General features: G+C 43.7%; 1 protein-coding gene and 2 long non-coding RNA genes across 5 annotated transcripts in view; 2 read left to right on the top strand and 1 right to left on the bottom strand.

The window, feature by feature from the left end:
- Nucleotides 1–3,516, top strand: part of LOC311445653 — a 39,802-nt gene extending 36,286 nt beyond the window's left edge. Inside the window, exon 3 of the long non-coding RNA XR_014698566.1 lies at nucleotides 3,390–3,516. This is a non-coding gene — a long non-coding RNA (uncharacterized lncRNA). The remainder of the gene's footprint in view (nucleotides 1–3,389) is intronic.
- Nucleotides 992–11,610, bottom strand: KCNG1 (potassium voltage-gated channel modifier subfamily G member 1). Of its 3 annotated transcripts, none has more exons than XM_084537959.1 (3): nucleotides 11,483–11,610; nucleotides 4,520–5,321; nucleotides 992–4,022 (listed from the first exon to the last, which is right to left on the bottom strand). In XM_084537959.1, the coding sequence occupies exons 2-3, from the start codon at nucleotides 5,273–5,275 to the stop codon at nucleotides 3,252–3,254; spliced, it is 1,527 nt and encodes a 508-aa protein (XP_084394085.1). In that variant the 5' UTR covers nucleotides 5,276–5,321; nucleotides 11,483–11,610; the 3' UTR covers nucleotides 992–3,251. The 3 variants fall into 3 exon arrangements, with proteins under 3 accessions (XP_084394085.1, XP_084394086.1, XP_084394084.1); XM_084537960.1 differs by lacking the exon at nucleotides 11,483–11,610 and adding an exon at nucleotides 10,111–10,243; XM_084537958.1 differs by lacking the exon at nucleotides 11,483–11,610 and adding an exon at nucleotides 6,668–10,048.
- LOC311445652 overlaps nucleotides 6,672–19,027 on the top strand; it is a 142,886-nt gene continuing 130,530 nt past the window's right edge. The window contains exon 1 of the long non-coding RNA XR_014698562.1: nucleotides 6,672–6,787. This is a non-coding gene — a long non-coding RNA (uncharacterized lncRNA). The remainder of the gene's footprint in view (nucleotides 6,788–19,027) is intronic.

The following is a 19,027-nucleotide window of genomic DNA, read 5'->3' as shown; positions in this document are numbered from 1 at the left end:
CTGGAACCTGTTAGTTTCTTTGATTAAATGGTTAAAATTGTTTTTGAGTTATGTCCCAATTAACAGGTCAGTAACTGATTGTGACTCTTGGGACAACATGCAAGAAAATTTTCCCTATTCAAACTGCTGAACTGGTACCTAGGTTATTCTATACTGAGAGAATTTTATTTCCTAATAAGTGCTTTTTTTTTTTTTTTTTACAACCAGCATGCTTCAGCTAGTGATACTTACAGCCCAAACTCTCCCTCAGCTGCTGCTCACTCCTCATGACCCCAGGTTGTCGTGCCTGCCTGTAGCATGCCTGAGTCTCTCTATACCTTAAGAAGCACGTGGAAGTGAAAGGAGAACCTAACACTTTATTAACCAAAATGAATACAGCTGCTGCTGTTTGAATTCACACTGTAGTATTTCTGCAGTATAGCCAGGTTAATATAAATAGCAATGCGAGCCTATCTCCAGTGGAGACAAGCACCACTCTTTATCAGTGGCAATTCAAACAATTCTTTTGACTTCAGGAAAGCACAAAGTGTTTTTATTGGGACTTTCTTGTTGACTTCATATGCTGTTAAAATGCAAAAAAGGAGTGATAGGTGACTTGGTAGCTGTCAGCTGTGTCACTGGAAACAGCCAGCTTTTGAATCAATGCATGATTTTCATGAATTTGACTAAAATTCCAGATAATGTACTGTAAAGAGGCATAATCGTGTTAAACGTTCAGCCTTCACAGCAGAAGCTGGAACGCAGCATGTGGGTTTTGTATTAACGTTGTGCTCTGAAGACGTATAGCTGGCTTTATTTAGCATAAGGACTACAGTATGCGTTACCTTGTGTAAAACATAAGCAAGTTTGTTAGAGTGATTCACAGTGAAACATGTTGGTATGCTTACAAGAGATGTGTTGCCAAGCTCAGAATTACACAGGGGTGCATCCTGGAACGCTTCTTTGTTCCTGGCTCAGGCAGAACTCCCAACAGGCAAGATGCTTTCACAGGTTTGCTCAACCAACACCCAAATTCAGGGTGATTTATTTATTTTTATTTTTTTCTGGACAAGGACTTCAGAATCAAGCTATAATTCTGGCATAAAGTGATACATGAAATTAATGAGGATTAACTCAAAGTAAAGGCACTGAGAAAATGGACAGATCTTCAGCATTTATTAGCTAGGGAAAAAAAAAAAAAGGAAATAAGCTTAGGTTTTATTTGGTAAGTCTTGATTTCTCCTTACATTCGCTTACAGCTTCTTATTTCTGGCTCAGCCTGTCAAAAACATCCTTAGATAAGCAACTGTTGCTCACAGGACTAATCTAATTACCGGCTCTTTTTATGACTGCTGACACGAAGGTAGAAGGATGTATAGCACTTGTGTTGAAGCCAATTCTACAGATGATCAAACATTTTTGAAATTAAGAGTATTTTGGATGGAAAATGTGTTCCTTTTTTCGTCATAATGTTCCTGTTTTTTGTCCAACTCTAATTAGAGCCGAAGAACAAGAGTGAAAAGCTGGTTTTAGTCCTAGCTCTGGCACGTAATTAATTGCCAAGAGTTTAGTCTGGGTCTTTTAGTGCTGCAGTAAAGCTCCGTAGGCACGTTTACCTATGACAGGCTGAAGAGTCTTAGATCCCTAATTATTTGTAGAGTGCATTTTTGCAAATTTTGTAACTATTCCTTAAAAATAAGCATACCAAAACACCTTCAAATTGTTTTTTAAAGACATTTGAAAAGAAAACCAGTGTAACATGGACTTGACCAAATAGCACAGGCTGAGGAACTTCCAAATCTCTCCCTAGCTCTTAACAGTTAGTGAGGAAAAAAAAAAGTGGAATTCATACATTTATCTCTTCTTTACCTCTGAGCACACATGAAGTCAAGCAATTGGATTTCACTCATTTTTTTTAAAGGCCTGGAGTTTGTCTCCTGAGTTATGTGAACCAGTCTCGTTCCCTCTAAAATAAAAGGGAGGTCTGTCGGTAATCTCCAGAGAAAGAGGTGCCAAAGCCCAGCACCTTGCTGACCCGTGTACTCCCACTGGCTTCAGCAGGGGAACTTGGACCAAGACATATGTGGATGAATAATACACCTGTGCTTTAGGACCTAATTGCCTTTTCATAGCCTATTTAAAATTTTCTCTGGTACTGTGATGTCTGTAATAACGGTAAAGTTATAGTTAATTAAGTCTTAGGTCCCTCGTGATTGAGGACAGTAAAGTATAAAGCTGTCAGTACCCCCACTCCATGACTCAAATGATATTTTCTTTTTTTCATCATTGGCAACTTCCCACGACCATATATTTTCTGCTCCTTTTAAAGAACCAAATGCAGAATGTGAATGGGTAGCTGCAATATTGATCTGCCAAGTAATGGTAGGGTGTCCCCTGGAAACAGGCCTCTTTTAATTCTGTTTCATATCTGAGGTAAAGTAAAAACATGGAAACAGATGGTAGGGAACGACTGGCATCTTATCATGCATATTTCATTTGATTTGCAGCTATTCGCCTCTTGATAATGTTAAATGCTACAAAACTCAAAAGACTTTGTTCCTTGGAATCCTACATTCGGTGACATAGGATCAATGCTGTAACTTCATTTAAATTTTGAAGCTGGTGAGCTCTAAGTATTTACATCTTTAGCAAGGTTATGATACAAACACTTTGATTCTCTTTTTTTTTTTTTTTTCTTTTTTTTTTCCTGTTACGTTTATGGCTGACTTGCACAGAAATATACAGTTGGTGTTGTGAACAACAACTCTTAGTGTTTTTTTAACAGCACAATGGGACAAACAGCTGTGGTTATTTCCATCACGCTCTGAGGCATTTTACTGGGAGAGAATTTAGCCATTAATTTTCTTGTATTTACATTATTTATATACAAGAAGACCAAGAAAAATGGCAGCCTGCTTAATGATTATATACATTGTGATTTGTTTGAAAAAATGTGTATTTCAAATGACAAAACAGCCTGTCAAGTACAGAATTATATGTTGTTCCTATTTTTGTCAGAGAACTTTCAATCCCTAAAATCCCACCGTATGATTTCAGTGAAAGATCTGTCCCAAACGTTATACTGGGAAGGTCAGGGGGAAGAAACGACATAATAATAGCCTTCTTAAACCACATCAGTTCCTGGTTAATAGCCCCTTTTCTTCCTTCTAATATGAGGGTTACCTTTGTAAAAAGCTTCCAAAGCAAATTAAAAGATGAAATCTGTTACAACAAAATATTACTTGACATGAGAAAAAATAGCAACTTAAATTTCATTCATTGTCCCTAGTCTCAGAAGAGAGACTGGGAAATAAAATATCACTCCCTTGTGATGCATTGCTTATCTGAGACTTTGTTTTTAATAAGAACTGTGCTCTCCTGTACATTATTCTTTCCTGTTCTTGCTTTAGCTCAAGGTAGGACCGTGAAAACGTGTGGAAGATGGAAGTGACTGGAAATGCCATGAGGAGGATGCCGCTCAGGATGCTGCTCAGCGCCACCACTTGGCCGGGAATGCTCCTGGGAACCATATCTCCGTAGCCTACCGTGGTCATGGTGATGACAGCCCACCAGTAGCACGCGGGGATGCTGGTAAACTCCTGCGAGTCCGCCATCTCGTTCTCGATGACATACAGGAGCGGTGCAAACAGTGCAATGGCCACGCAGAGGAAGAGCAGCAGGAGACCAAACTCCCGGGTGCACCTGCGAGCGGTCAGCCCCAGCGTCTGCAGCCCCAGGGAGTGCCTGGCCAGCCGCATGACATAAAGAATCCTCAAGGCACGGAGTATACGGAGGACCAGACCTACTTTGTCCAGGTAGATGCTCCCAGAGCTGGGCTTTTTGTAGCCCACTGAAGTGGTATCTACTAGCAAAGTGATGTAATATGGCAGAATGGCTATGATGTCTATCAGGGTTAGAGGTCTTCTCAAAAATGCAAACTTGCTCTTTGCCTGGATGAATCTTAGCAGGAACTCCAGTGAAAACCACGCCACACAGACAGACTCCACAATGAAAATATTGTAGCACATCTGGGAACACTCACCCTGGAAGAAAGAGGAGGAGTTTGTAATCGGCACTTGGATAATAACTATTTTAGTTGGTACGGTGACAGAAAGAGAGTTTTGTGGGCTTTTTAAAACCCAAAATATTAAAGGAATTGAAGCTGTTGCTATGGGGAAACACATTGACAAATTGGAACAAGTTAAATGCAAAACTTAGACAAGAACTACTTATTGCACAGAAGATGTTGCTTGGTTATTTCAGGCATTCTAAATACCAAATGCAAGCCTAACAAGGTGTTATACAATACAAGTGTACTGAAGAATGCCCACTAACAACATTTTCTTTGGACGTAGAACTTGATATGGTTGATTCTTACAAGTAATTGAACACAGTCACGTAAGATTTCCAATCTTCTTTGTGCTATTTTTTCGCTCTAAAGGCAGCCGCAAAATCCCCATTCAAATCAATACCATCAGACCTCATATTTGTTCTGCTCTTCTCAGCATATACCGTTTTCCATCCTGAAAAGTTAACTTACCTTTTCCTCCTCCTCCCTTAGGTCAGGCATGGTGCTGATGGATAAATTCACTGCTGTAATAGTTACAAATAAAACAGACAAACAAGCAAACACTTTCCCAGGGAGGCCAGACTGGGGTCTTTCCACCATGTCTTGTAACTTTCTCATGCACAAGCCAATTTTTGTCTCCTCTAATGTTTCACCTGTTTCATTTTCTATGAGGTCATCCTCCCGTTCATTTATTTCAGTAAGCTCCTCCATTTTTTGCAGATACCTCCTTTTACAACACCAGTCCAAGTTGTCTTCCTCAATTCCCCAGTAGAGCAGCTCCTCTTGGAAAGACAACGCACACATCTCCCGCAGGAGCCGAAGTTTTCCAACCCTCAAAAAGGTCAGGATTGTCCTGAATGCTCCTGGGTTGCGGTCGAAAAAGAATTCATTACATGTCACATCGTAATCATCACAGATGTTTAGTATGTCATCAAAATTGTTGCAGAATTTTAGCTGTCCCAAACGTGTCAATGGGAATTCATCAAGCGTGGTCCATGGGAGCAAATACTTAATGCCCCCTACGTTTATAATAATATGATGCTTCCGATCATCAGGGTGAAACCCTTTCAGGAGATCCTCCTCAGGATGAATTAGCTTGGCTCTTTGGTAAAAGACTCCCTTAAGGGTTTCTGTTTCTGGAAAGAATGTGTGGTTGAAGGAAGTATCTGAAGCACAGCTCAGGGCACTATAGTCATAATCAGAATTTTCTCCAGGTAGAAGAGTCATCTTGGAAGGTAATTTCACATCACTTCGCTACTTCTGCAAGTGTCTTCTGGAATGAAAAACAGATATATGGGTTTAGTGAGTGAGTGGTTGTTTTCGAGTTTGGAACAAATGCAGTGACTGAGGCTCAGAAACATTTATGGTTGATAAAATAATTGGAAAGAAATCAGCAGTGGCTGAGTATGGTCAGAAAAGCTTTCTGGCGAGGCTCTTTTTGTCCAGTCAGGTAGAACTGACTCCATTTACTGACACTGGGGAACTTTTGTCTCAAATGCTGAGGTCTCAGTTCCCAGTGGGTACAGAGGGAAACCAGGAATAATTCCTGCATGTGACAGGATATTCCAGCTTCAGAAAGGAAGTGTCAAAATTATGATAGTATCACGTAAGAACATAGAATTCAAGTGTATTTTTTAGAAAAGGAAATTATGTCTTTTTTATTTAACATTACATGTTAAAATCTTAATTATTTTAGTTCCCATTAAGTATATAGAAAAAAAAAACAGAAGTCAATTATGCTGTAATTAACTAAATACTTTGAAAAACGGTTACTATAAGACTAATTTCTAAAAAGCCATATGGAAACAATTTTGGAAAAAACACTTCTATTGATGATCACATAAAATCTTTGTATAGAGTTTACTCATTTAATGACATGGCAACTCCCCTTTCACTGACTCATTTACGAAAGATTGTTAATAAATACATGAGAAATACATGGTTTCTACACAAAAATTGGAATATTATTTCAATTACAATTGGCACCCTAAACACAACAATAGGTCTTTGTTCTAACATTGAGTAGTAGCTGAGAACCAAGGTGACTACCTCCAGCTGTGATTCTAAGAAACCAAAAAATTCTTAAGATGACTTTGAAAATCAGATTCAAATTCTGCTCACACAAAACTAGTATGAAGTCTGTGGAATGCATGGACCACAAAGCTCAAATTGGTATAAAAAACAGGTACTGGAAATGTTAAAAGGTTTTGCCTCCCTGATTCACTGCAATTTAAAAGTCAGTCTGAAAGTCTGCTCTTGCTCAGGAGAATCGTACAGCCCTGCTTCTAGGTCTTCCATTCCCACAGTCAGCTACAGCTTTATGCACAGTGTTTAATCCTTAAGCACAGAACTGTTGTTTTCAGAAGCTGGGGTTTGTAAACCACATCACTACAGCTGCACTTCAGTTTAAGAGCAACAGGCTTTCTTTGCTGCATGGGGGCTTAAAATAATATTTTCAATAAAATACTGTCTCAGTCCTGCTCCCAAACTTCCCAGAATTACTCTAAATGAAGCAGTTCCTTACATACTCTTACAGCTGAGCTTTGGATGGAGTTATGTGTTTTGATTTTTTTAATGTGTATACTCTTTAGTACAAAAAGAAATCATTAATTTACTTACCTTTAGGGCCTGTGGTAGGACTGTGGAAAAAGAAAGCCTACGGGAATATACAAGAATGGACAAGGTGTGATTCAGACCTTTCAAGAGCTGTGGTTCCATTTTCTGGCTGTTTTGGCAGAGGTAAGCTTTGTCATCTTGCTGCTATCCCAAAGTGGGATCTCTGTTGCTATTGCTAGTGATTTGAGATTGGCTGTTTAGAGGGTTAACCCACTCTCTGCTAAAATCTTAACTATGTTCAGCTTTCAGTACCTTATCACTACGTACTTGTTTGTATCACTGAGGGGCCCTGTCTTTGCTCCAGGATTATAACTCTTGGGAATCCCCATGGCAGGCAATGGGCAATTCTAAAACTTCCAAAGGAGTTTTAGAAAAGGAGGGTATAATAAACTCAAGTAAACTTCTTGATTATTTAAGTTTGTGTGTTGTCTCAAGAAAGACTTAAGTGAAGGCGTACTGATCTGCAAGTCCTGTTTTCTGAACGAACATTACACAAAATGCAGTCGTACTAAAAAGTCACTGTCTAGAGAACTCCAGCCAACGCTGGGATTATCAGCGGAGCATCACGACAAACAGTGGCACTCTGCCACTGCCCACTGCTAAAGCTGCAGGGCTCAGATAAATGAATGGATCTGAGGAGAATGACAGCTGGTTCACATAGTGCTAGCTAGAGCATGTTGAACAGTGCAAGCAAGGAGCAGTTGAGCTTGTAATTACCCTGACTTACAGTCCTATCACACGAAGCACTCCTAGTGACCTAAGAGCTGGTCTACTAAAGCATGCCCGTCTGCAGAAATGCTGCACTGTGAGCTCAAGCTGTAGGTGGGAAAATGGAGCTACCTGATGTATGGTTACGTAGGATCCTTCTCCTTAAGAGTAACTGTTGTTTTCTTTAGAAACAAGTTTTTTCCCCTCTGCCTCAACTATGTCTAAGGCTGGGCTTGCCTAAAGAGAATAAAGATCATGATTTATGGAAGAGTGTGGATAAATGGGAGCTAAGTTAACCGGTTTCCCTTCTGTAATACCAGATGATGTTGGTTAGCAACAATTTATCCTCTGAATCTCAGCCAGGAAAAATGAGGAGGCAGCTCATCTCTGTGACTGGTTTGATCTCCCACCACATCCATTGTTGACACAATGGAAAGAAATGGGGAGAGGGAAATGTAAATGTTCGCGTGTGTCAGACACACGCTGTAACCCTGAGGCATCAACTGTGAAACAACAGAGCAAAGAAAAAATAATTTCGTTCTTCATTTCCAGCTTCTCGACCTGTGCGAGACAATAAATTGGACAAATTAATCCCCTGTGTAACACACAGTGACTGCAGTTATGAAAGGTGGTTCCTTCTATTTCCATAACCAGAACTGGCAAGCCCACAGACTCCACGTAGGCAGCTTTGGTATTTCATACTGTACATGTGTTATTTACGTGATTTTTTACCTCCGATACACAAAGCTTCATATCTAAGAGGGAAGAATAGGAGAAAATAAGGGACAATAGGAAGGATGGTCTGAATTGAAGGAGAAGAGGAAGGTGAAAAATAAAGCCATGTGCTTCTTTGCATGTTTCTTCATTGGAAGGCACCTCTCAGAATGATGATCAGCACTACTTTAAGAAGGGAGCTATCTGATGATTAGAAAGGGGTTTTTTTTGTTAGTCAGCTTGCAAAAAGAGCAACCTGCTTTACTCGTGGATTGCAGACTGATGACATTGGGGATAGGTGTAAGAAATGCATTCAGAAGTACGTTATTAGAATATAAAAACACATTAGCCTACAGCAACCATTTTCACAACAATTAAACAAGATGAACTTTAAGGATGTGCTATAACAGTAAAATCCTCCTTCAGATAAAACTGCTCTGGTTATATAGGGCCCAGTGATAAAATCCATCCTCATCTGAGATAGCATTCTGCCCTTTGAATGCTTGGGAGTTTGTGGAGTCCGGTTCTTTCCAGCTCCCTCGCTCATCTTGTGTGCTTGTTTTTGATAACTCACTTCTCCCTGAGCTTCTTTACTTTTGTTTGTAAGCTTACCAGGGCAAGAATTGACTCCTACCACATTATACAGTCCTGATTGAAGTTCTGGCTTCTAGAAACCACAGTAATACAGAATAACTGTCCCATGGCAAGAGCTCTTGGTGACTCTAAATGGTGTGTCGTGCATGTGAATCAAGATATAACATCTTTTTAAAAATCTCTCTTGCACAAGATGATATTCTGATCCATTATGTCTGGTGAAGAAATTGAATTAGAAATCTGTACTGCCCTTACTTTCAGCACAAATTCAGGAAGGGTGCCAGACTCCTAGACAGTGGGGGAAAGAATTATTAAAGGTGCCCTTCTGAGGTAAAGAAATAAAAACCCGAAGTAACATGCTAAAATTCCACTTCAAGTTCTGTTCTCCCCCCTCCAGCATCCTCTGCAGTATTTTGAATTCTGCAGTGCATCTCTGATGTAATCAGAGCTCCTGCAAGGAGTCCTGATACTGCTCTGTGATGCAGACAATTCAAAGTTGTGCTTGGGTGATAACAAGCACGCAAGGAAGATGCGTAACTCCCCCCTAGACTCTTCTATCAATTCCAGTGCCTGGAACTGATCTCTGCTGCCTTTTACCATTTCGAAATTTAGCAGAAAAAAGTTTCAGTGCAGGGTGAATGTGAATACAGTGACTTGTCAGAAAGGATCCTGTAAGAAACGGCTTTGCAGTTTCCATGTTCTATAGTTTTCTTAGTTAAAATAGTCAGTGTTAAATGCAGCTCTCTTCTGACACCTGATTTCCATCCTGTATCACCACTGGCAGGGTCCCCCATGCAATACCAAGCTGTACTCACACAGCTCTCTAGGTAGCAACAACAAATCTCAAACTTTAGCTCTGCTTGCAAAGTGAACCTCCAGCCAAATTGAAGTAAAACTTACAGGGGTCAATGTATAGCATAAACCAAAGTCATCCTGAAAAAACACACAAACACAAAAAGCCAAACATATCTGCATGCTGCTCTCCTTGATCTGGTCAGTGTTACGCTTTAGGGCATCTTGTGACATCCTACAAACTGAATGATGACAAACGTTACCCGGTGGTTTGTTTTATATGGCTGAGCCCTATTCTGCCGGTAACATTCAGAAGTGAAATAACTTTGCTAGATAACTTATATCCCCAGGAGAAGGTTCGGACATACATTACAGGCAATAACTACGGTAGTTCACTCACACTGAAATATATTTGTTAAGCAATTTTAGCAAGTCATATTGAAAACAGTCTTTTAAACATCTTGTCATAAAGTAAAGGATTTGGCATTTATTTGCATATAGCCGTATTTTGCCATTGAAATGAAGGTAGTCATGGAGCAGATATTTTACGAATGTTGTCTCTGCCCCCCCAAATCTTTTCAAACAAAAAAAAAACACCTGCCAGAAATACAATGTTTATCAAGACCAGTTAACTTTACCTATTAGCTGCCGCGACCGCGAGTCCCTAAGTAGCTCGGTAGCAAAGCCATCTCGAGTATTTCAAAGAGAACTCTGCAAGACACCTTCAGGTTAGCCCAGGACGAGGAAATCTCAGCCGGCAGCCTCCGCACCGCGCCGTGCCGCCACCGGGCTCGGCGGGAGCGAGCGGGAGCCGCGGCGGGGCTGGCGGAGCATCCCCAGCGCAGCCCGCAGGACGAGGCGGCTCCCGCAGCCGGCAGAAGGCGGGGAGCAGCCGGGAAGGGCCCCGCCGGGAGCCGAGCGCCTCCCGCTGCGGGGAGCGGAGGCAGCCCGCTCCTTCTGCCAGCCCTGCCGCAGGAGCCGACCTGTTGCTGCAACCCCTGCGGGGACCCGCACGACCCCCGGAGGGGAACCCCGGAGCCGGGGGGGAGCCCACCGTGCCGGGCTGTGCCTCCCGGTGCCCGCAACCCCGGCGGAAAAGTTCCCCGCAAACTTGCCTGGTGCCGGACGGCGGGGGGCGACCCCGCGGCATGGGGGCGGCCGCAGCCCCGGGTGCCGCTGCCCAGCTCCCCGATCCCCGGGCCGCAGCCGGAGCCGGAGCCGCAGCCGGCGAGGGTCCCGGTGCCGAGCGCTCCGCATGGCGCACCCGGAGGCTCCCCCCGCGCAAAAGCCGCGCAAAAGGCGCGCAGAGCCCGCCCCGCGGGGGCGCGCCCGAGCTGGCGGCGGGGCCGGGGCAGGAGGGGCTCGCCCGCACCTCCCGCTCTACGGAGCCGCTTCTCCGCGGGGCCAGGGGCTCGCCGGGGAAAGGGGGGCAGCCCGCTGGGGTCGTGCCTGGCACCGGGGGGGCGCAGCGGCAGGGTGGAGGGCGGACAGACGGATGGACGGACGGATGGACGGACGGATGGACGGGTGCTGCCCCGCTGTCACCCCCGGTGGGGTGCTGGAAGCAGGGTGCTGCCCACCGGTGGCACCCCTTAATGAACTTGTGGTGCTCTTCCCACTCACTGCTGTGCGTGTCCCCGAGAAGTGTGCAAGGCTCGCACACACACACACACACACACACACACACACGGCCCCCCCCCAGAGGGATGGCTCCAGGGAAGCCGAAATCCCGTGCAGGGGTCACCACATCGCACCCCTCGCACAGCTCAGGGGAGCGCTCCCCGTGCCCGCTCTGCACGGGAACCTGCGGGACAGCCGGGGGGAGCTCCTCGGAGCGGGGATCGGCTCCGATTTTAAGCGGGGAATTAAATCTGGGTGGCGGGGTTAAGGAGCCGGCAGCATCCTCAGCTCTGCCACGGACTCGTTCGTGGGCAAACCACTCCCACCCCACGTGTGCTGGCTCCCGGGGGGCGCAGAGCTGCTGCGCTCCTGCTCCTCCGCTGGCCTTACCTGCCTGGGCAGGGGTCCTGGAGGCAGGGAAACTCCTGCGGGTGGGCTCCGGCACCTCGGGCCGGGCTGGGGAAGGCACCTCGAGCCGCGTGGGACAGGGGCTGTCTCCTGTTCTGAGCATTATGCACTGGCACCAAGAGCAGAGGGGGGGTCTCATTTCAAGTGAGGTCCTTTGTTGCTATGGTAATACAAATTGAAAACCTATACTATAGTAATTTTAGCAAAATCTCTCTCTCTCTCTCTTTTTTTTTTTTTTTTTTCTAAATTAAATTGGACTGTGCTTCAGAATTGTGTGGGCTTACTGAAATAGTCATGCTTGTATTCTTCAACCAGAGTTGTTAAACAGCACTTCTGGAGGGCTGTCATCAGCTGTGGCTGAGAGCAACTTGCTGCTTTTTTCCCGATATCCGATTTTTATTTGATTTTGGGAAGTTTTCTTAGGATGGCTCTCAGCCTTTAACTCTAGAACAGAGGTAGCTGGTTTTACTGACCACAGTGAGATGTATGGAGAGTTTTGCCCTTTGTGTATTCTATAACAGTCCTGCTAATGAAAACCTGTATTTCAAAAGCCTTTATGGATGATTAGTGTCAAAAAGGAAGGACACACAAATAGGATCTCCCAGGGAATTTTCCAGGATCATTTTTCGCTGGTATTTTCTGTGATAACTTGGGCGATGGAGTGGATTGTACTTTTATAACACTTGCAGTGATTCCAGTCACGGCGTACAAGACTGGGTTTTAAAATGACCCTGAGATATTGAAGACCCAGTCTAAATTCAGCATGATAAAATTCTAGCAGAAGAAGTATGAAGTACGCCACTTAGGAAGGAATATCACATGTCAAACGAGGACTGTCTTGTTAGGAGAAAATACTGCAGGAGAGAGCCTTGGGATTGTAGTGGGTCATGGACTGTGCAGTGCTGCAAAATAGTTGTGCTGTTCTGAGCTCCAGTAGCAGGAGGATTGTATGTAAGGCATTGGAGGGTGTTATTTCTGTTCTGTTTAGCAACAGGCAGGCTTGGCTGAAGCACGCTATCCAGTTTCAAGCGTTACACACACTTTTAAAGAAAGATGTGGGCAAACAAGACAGGAGAATAGCAACCAGAGCTGCAAGGGGCTTAGGAAATGTAAGCTATGAGGAGTGATGGAATTTGATTGTTTGATCTCGAAAAGAAAACACAATGTAAAGACATGGAACAGTCTTCAGATGTGTAAACACATTTGTAAACATGGCAGTAATCAGTTGTTCTGTGACCACCAATGGCAGGATAAAAAGCAACTTCCTGAAGTGCAATTAGGGAGATTACTTAAGATATCAGGCGGAAGGAAAAAAAAAGAGAGAAAAAAACCCACCTGCTACTGTGTGAGCAGCTAGAATCTCAGGAGGTTTAGAAAGAAGATTTAAAGGAGATTTTTTTTTTTTTTTTTTAAAAAAAAAGGTTGGATAAACATCTATCAGGGCTGGCTGTAGCATGAACGGCCATTCCTCAGAGCAGAGAAGATCTTGTTTCAGTGATCTCCCGAGATGTTTACCAGCCCATGTTTCTAGGATTTCTGATTGTCAAACAAGCTACACCTATCTATTCAGGAGAGGCTTAATAGCATGGCATAGAAGAAGAACTCATTACACATCCTGCATATGATTAATGCAGCACTTTTAAGTAAGTCACCCCAGACTATGCATCAGTATCTCTTTAAGATCTGGAGACTGCAGCAGGTAGTGAGTGGAGCTATCCATTCCAAGTAAGCGGTTTTCAAATCCACTTTTGAACAATAATGATTCAAAATTGTTACTGCTTGATCGCCAGTGCAAATTTAAGCATCTTGGAACTCGCTTGGTACTTACTGTCAAAATCACCAGTTCATTTTTGGATGCTGGCGGAGTCAGGTGAGGTCAAGAACTTCATTGAGAGCCTGACTTTTTGAAATGAGAAATGAAAGGCAGATGTGAGAGTACTAACTGCAGGCTATACTAAATCTGTTCTGGCAAATGGAGATCTGTACTCTTCAGGCATGCCTTTCCTCCATCTTTCATGAACATGGAGTTTATGTGAAAAACAAAAGTTGTACATGCCCTTGAAGATAACAAGAAGTGCGCTAGCAGTTCATCTGCAGTGATAAGCTGACTGCAGCACAAACCGGCTGAGGATTCCCCGAGTAAATCTACTACTTTCTGCTCCTTGAGGAATTAGCATTGCCACAGAGTAAAAAATTAATCCCACTTTCATTACTTTTTGCAGCTTACGGCTGCTTTTCCTCTGTTCCTTTGATTGTTGACATTGAAATCCCTTTCTGTCATTTCTCTGGCTTTTGCAGATAATTCCAGCATCATTCTGCAGTCAGGAGCAGTGCTGCCAGCAAAACAAAGTATTTCAACTTTACAGCACCTTTCACCTCTAACTTTCCAAACAAAGCACGAGAGTAAATGAATTTCTTATAAAACAGAATGTAAATTCCTATGCAGCTGAAAGATGAGAATTTGCAAAATGAAGCTACAGAGCAAGGATTGTTCACAGAACTTACTCATTAGAAAATTTCAGCTAATGGATACATTAAAAAAATGCCATCTGTTTGAGGAAGACTCTCTAAGCAGAGATAGAAGCAAAAGTCGTTGAATAAACTATGGATGAAAAATTATTCACCTGCTTTTAGAAAACTTAATATTTTTGTCTTTTGAGGATTCTATGTAATATATATGCAAAATGTTAAGCTGAAGGTGGATAGCACAGACTGCTCTTGTACAGAGATTCAAAAAGGTCTGAAAAAAGAATGTATCAAAACCCACGGTACATTTTGCTGTGTATCAGTGGTGTTCTCACACAGAACATGGGAATTCCTTCAAGACCAAGGAAATCTATTCCTGCATTTCTGTTTATACCCAGATGCATTTGTATCTTGATTTCTGCTATTGCATAAAGAAAGCAGTTATGTGACACCCGTGATTTTGGCAATGGGGAAAGACTGTGAAGGGCAGTGACAGAGTGTAGCTACTCAGTCTTAGCACCATGCACAGCAACGGAAGCAGCAAGTGTTTGCCAGTTCAGCTCTGTCAACCCTTCCAATACGACAATCCTACTGGGAAAGAAGGGCTTTAAAGTGACTGCAGATTAGGTAATGATCGTGGCCTTCCCTAAAATTCTCAAGCTGTGGGCACCCGTGGGACCACTTGGCCCAGGCTGCGCAGCAGATGAGCTGGTTTCAGGTGGTAGCCATTGCTTGGTGGAAAAGGCCCTCAAAATGAGCTGGGCATGGCAGTTTTCAGCAGTTCTCCTGGAATGGACATGGAGGTCCATGTGCTGAATGCTAGCCAGCTATGTGCCTTGGTAACCAAGAACACTAGCAGCATCCTGGGATGTATTAACAGGAGCTTAGCCACAGATCAAGAGCAGTGGTTACTCCCTGCTAGATGACTTCTAGAATACTGCACCCAGTCTTGGGCCCACAGGACAGGATAAACATCCATACACTGAACTGAGCTCAGCAGAGGGCCACCAAGATGGTCAGTGGATGGAGCACATGTTCTGTTGAGAGACTGAGAGAACTGAGCACTTGGAGAATAGCAGGTTTCAGGGATTCCTAATAGCTTCCAATATCAACAAGATTTTCAGAAAGCTGGAGGTGGGCTCTTCACTGTGGTGCATGGCAGGAGGACAACTGCCCTGGGGTTTCCAAGGCCAGCTTGGTTAAGACTTGAGCAACCAAGTCTGCTCTCATAGCTACCCTTGCGTTGAGCAGAAGGCTGAGCAAGAAGGCTGCCTGACATCTCTTTCAGCCTGAGTGTTTCCGTGTTTGGATGGTAATTGCTGTTGGAAACGCTACTGCCATCGTCAGCTTCCCCTGTGAGTCCAAGGTGACCTTTGACATAAGCAGATCGCACACTGCTTGCAGATGGACCCAGTTCTCATGTCACTGCATGGCGAGACATTTCTTTGCTGATTTATGGCCTATGCAGGCATTTCTGTTGCTTGCTCTTCTCATGTCTTTTCTCATGAATAGCCCCATTACTCTTAATGCAGTGCTTCTGTAGCACACCTTCCTGTGGGTAAAGCTTCGGAACAGGTCCCTGACTTTTATTACAAGTAACCCAGTCAAAACAGCAATTTGTCTTTTGCTGGAATTCACAGAGATGCTTAGGTTACAGAGTTGCAATAGCAGGGAACGAGACTCAACAATCCAGGTTCCTGTGTTTCTGTGCTCCTCACATCTTGCAGTTCTTCCTGTCACTACAAGAAGCCTTCAGAAATCCACGTACTTTCTCCATGCCCTGGTTTAGGACATGTCCCCCCCAGCCACACAGACGTGCATTTGCATTGCAGTAGTGTTTATCTTTACTGTGCTTCCCCAGAGAGGTAAAGTGCTCTGCCAGCCAGAAGCAATTGGCTAAAAGTCTCAGCTTCACCATTCCAAGCATGTCTCCAAGCTCTCAGAGCAGTCCTCCTTGAGCACATACTGCAGGTAAGCCCTGTCTCCATTGTAGCAGCGTGTTTGTCTGGTTTTGGGGTCCTTCTCCAAGGAATGCTAATGATCTCCTTGCCTGCCTTGCTTGAGGTAAATGTGTCAATTTAATTACCTTTGCTGCTAAGTGAGATGCATTTGACCAAATGTGGTTATCCGCTTTAAAGTAGAGCACAAATAAACTAACGTCTGACTCAATGGGTGACTCAAGACTCAACTCACTGCGAAAGGAATCTCAGGTAATCTGGCATCTGATGCCCACATTTGGACAGCAGAGTCTCACCTGGAATTACCTCCCTAAGGCCACAAAAGTTCTGTAGCAGAGACAGGATTCAATTTAGACATCTTACTCTGGTCTTTAGTCATTGAACCAGAGCCTCAGACATTCATGTTTAGAGAAAAGCTTTCCTTTAGCTTTATTCCTTGTGCAGCTTTTTTGTGAGTTTTGTGCTTGCGTTTGTGATTGCACATGGTCAGAGTCAGGCTTTTGTACTGTTCTCCTTCTGTTTGCTCTTGCTGAAAATGATTAGGGAGAACTCCTGCACGAGCTTCTGCACGGCTGTATCGCGTTATCGTGGCATTGAGGGAGAGAGGAGTAACACATACCTCCTCCATCTGCAGCTCCGTGGCTGTTATGTTTATGTTTGCAAGGTGGCCAATGTGACTAAAATTAATTTACAAACACTTGAAGTCTTACTCCGGTACCTCATGCTGCCAGCCTCCCCCATATCCCCACTGCAGATACGCTGAGGCTTGTTCTGAACACTCCTTTGGTGTACGTGTGTGTGACTGCTACCTGTGGTCTACTCTGCTGGAAAATGGGAGTTTTAGAAGTAGGGAACATCGGTGGACACAAAAACAGAATCAGCACAGACTCTGACTCTACAAAGCAAATAGGAAATGGACAGGTCCTGAAAGTGGAAAACAGCAGGAGGTCAGGAGCACAGTTGTGCAGAAAACTCCTTTTAATTTAAACAGGGAATAAGATATGGATGTACTTGAAGTCTCACAAGATTTTAGTTTGGCCTGTGCAGCATACATTCCTAAGCTTAGTGTGTCTCAGGGGCTTGGCTGTGCAGCACGCTACTCCACGTAGGTTGTGCCCACCCTTGGAAAATCCTATAACTTCATGAGCGAGCAGAGGAATCTCTGCATACATATATTTTGCATATTTTGCATAATCTCTGCCTAATCTGAATGTGCAGTTAATGTACTAGCAAAGGGTAAACAGGAGCATCACTGCATGCAGGTTGCTCTTGGCACTTTGAATCTGTTTTCAGGTTAGGCACACAACAGTAACCATGTGGCATGCCACTGCAGAGCCACATTAAAAAAATACCAAAACATTTGATAAAATGCATTATTTCAACACATCTAAATTATTATTTTATATCCTGTACTAACAAAACCAGCAAAAGTGTTTACAGGAGAGGAAGGTTCTTTGGCTGCAGTGCGTTTCAGGGGGCTGCTGTATAGAAACTATCAGGGCAGCGTATTATTTATCACGGCTCTGGCAGGCTTCCAAAAACATGTCACTTTTTTTTTTTCAGATTGCTGAACCGAAAGAGCCTTGAAAGGATCTGAGAAATGCCTTTCCAAGCGTGTGTTTAGGCATCAGTATTGTTCAGCTTTATGAGAAAGAGTAGATAACACTCCTGAACACCTTGTTACTGCATCTGCCTCAGATTAGTCACAGAAATCTTCTTTCGTGGCCTCTGTTCAGGCAACGAGAAGATGTGGGTGTATTCATATAGTATACATGTGGGTCTAGGGATGTGTCTTTGGACCTGACTGATGTAAATATGAATTCTAGTATGCAATTCCCTGTGAAAATTGCCAGAGCTTTGTAGACCTGGCAGTCTTAGATGCCAGCTTAGTAAGTCTGGGTCCCAGCTGGCCTTGTTCTTGCTTTGCATCCTCTGGGGAGGAGCGCAGAGCTCCCTGCTGGGGCTCTCCTCTTCCCCTTTGCTGGAACAGACTCAGTGCATCCAGCTCCCCTAGGCTCCCGCAGTAGCACACAACCCCTATTTTCCATCATCCCACCCATCTGATGGCAGTTCACCCCTCATGGACAAGGCACAGCAGGAGCACAAGCACTGCCTTGGCAACAAGTGGAGCAATCCACAGGCAAGAAGGAGCACAGCAGTGTGTGCTCCCTGCCTTCATCACTTCTTCACCCATGAAGGTTTGGTCTGAGAGTAGGCTCTGAAGAGGGCACAGGAATGGCCAGGACAACACATGGCATCTTCTCCAGAAAATAGCGTCTCTTCGTGCTGCCAGCTCCCCTCTCCACTGAATGAACTCACAGCTCAATATCCATATTCTTATCCTTTATTTCTCTAGGACTAGTTTCTTGGGTTTAGTTCATGGTAAAATTCCAGGGTGTTGGAGTCCAAGCTCTCTGCAGGGAGACTGGAGAAATCTGGAGTCAGCCATTCCCTCCTTCCAGTGCATTTCCATTTGAATGGGAGCCTTTCAAATTAATGACTTCTTACTGTCAGCCCTTTTGAGATTCATTCTGTCATGGACAAGAAAAGAAAAATAGAGAGGCCAAATGGCCCCGCTTTCAAAACAGAATCTGTGGTATGAAACACTTAACAGGGAGAGAGTCCCTAATGCCAAACTAAATTTACAAGTTGTTCCCTGATGATAGATTCCACAAACTGTCAAAATGTCACTGGAAGTTGCCAGGCACACAATTTTTGGACATTCACTTCTGTTCAAAGATATATTTAAGAAGACAAGATGGGTTTCCATTACATTTGCTTTTCTAGCTCAATCAGTTTTTCATGCTCATGACACATTAAGCAAAATTGAAATAATTATCTTAGTCATAATACTTTGGTTTGTACAATAACAAATTTGGTGATGCAGTTTTCAAAAACGATTTTGACAATATAAAAGAAAATTTTTATTAGGCAAAAACATCCTGCATGACTGCTGCAATTGCTGTTACAAAACCATGGGGGTATGCCGTACAATGGCATTTCTGCAGGTAAACACAACACTTTAAAAAGTCCCAATCCCTGCCTTCTCCATCCAGACAAACCTCATTCTTCGAGGTTTGACCGAGTAAAGAGTAAATGAGAA

This window comes from Aythya ferina (assembly GCF_964211825.1).
Source record: "Aythya ferina genome assembly, chromosome: 16".
NCBI lineage: Eukaryota > Metazoa > Chordata > Aves > Anseriformes > Anatidae > Aythya > Aythya ferina.
This window is presented reverse-complemented; position numbering and strand designations above follow the sequence as displayed.

Bases quoted from the DNA above. Each gene is read 5' to 3' on its own strand.
- KCNG1 (XM_084537959.1), bottom strand. From the start codon at position 5,275: ATGACTCTTCTACCTGGAGAAAATTCTGATTATGACTATAGTGCCCTG. The intron at 4,023-4,519 runs GTAAGTTAACTT...TCTTTCTTCCAG, and splicing joins TAAGGGAGGAGGAGGAAAAG to GGTGAGTGTTCCCAGATGTG.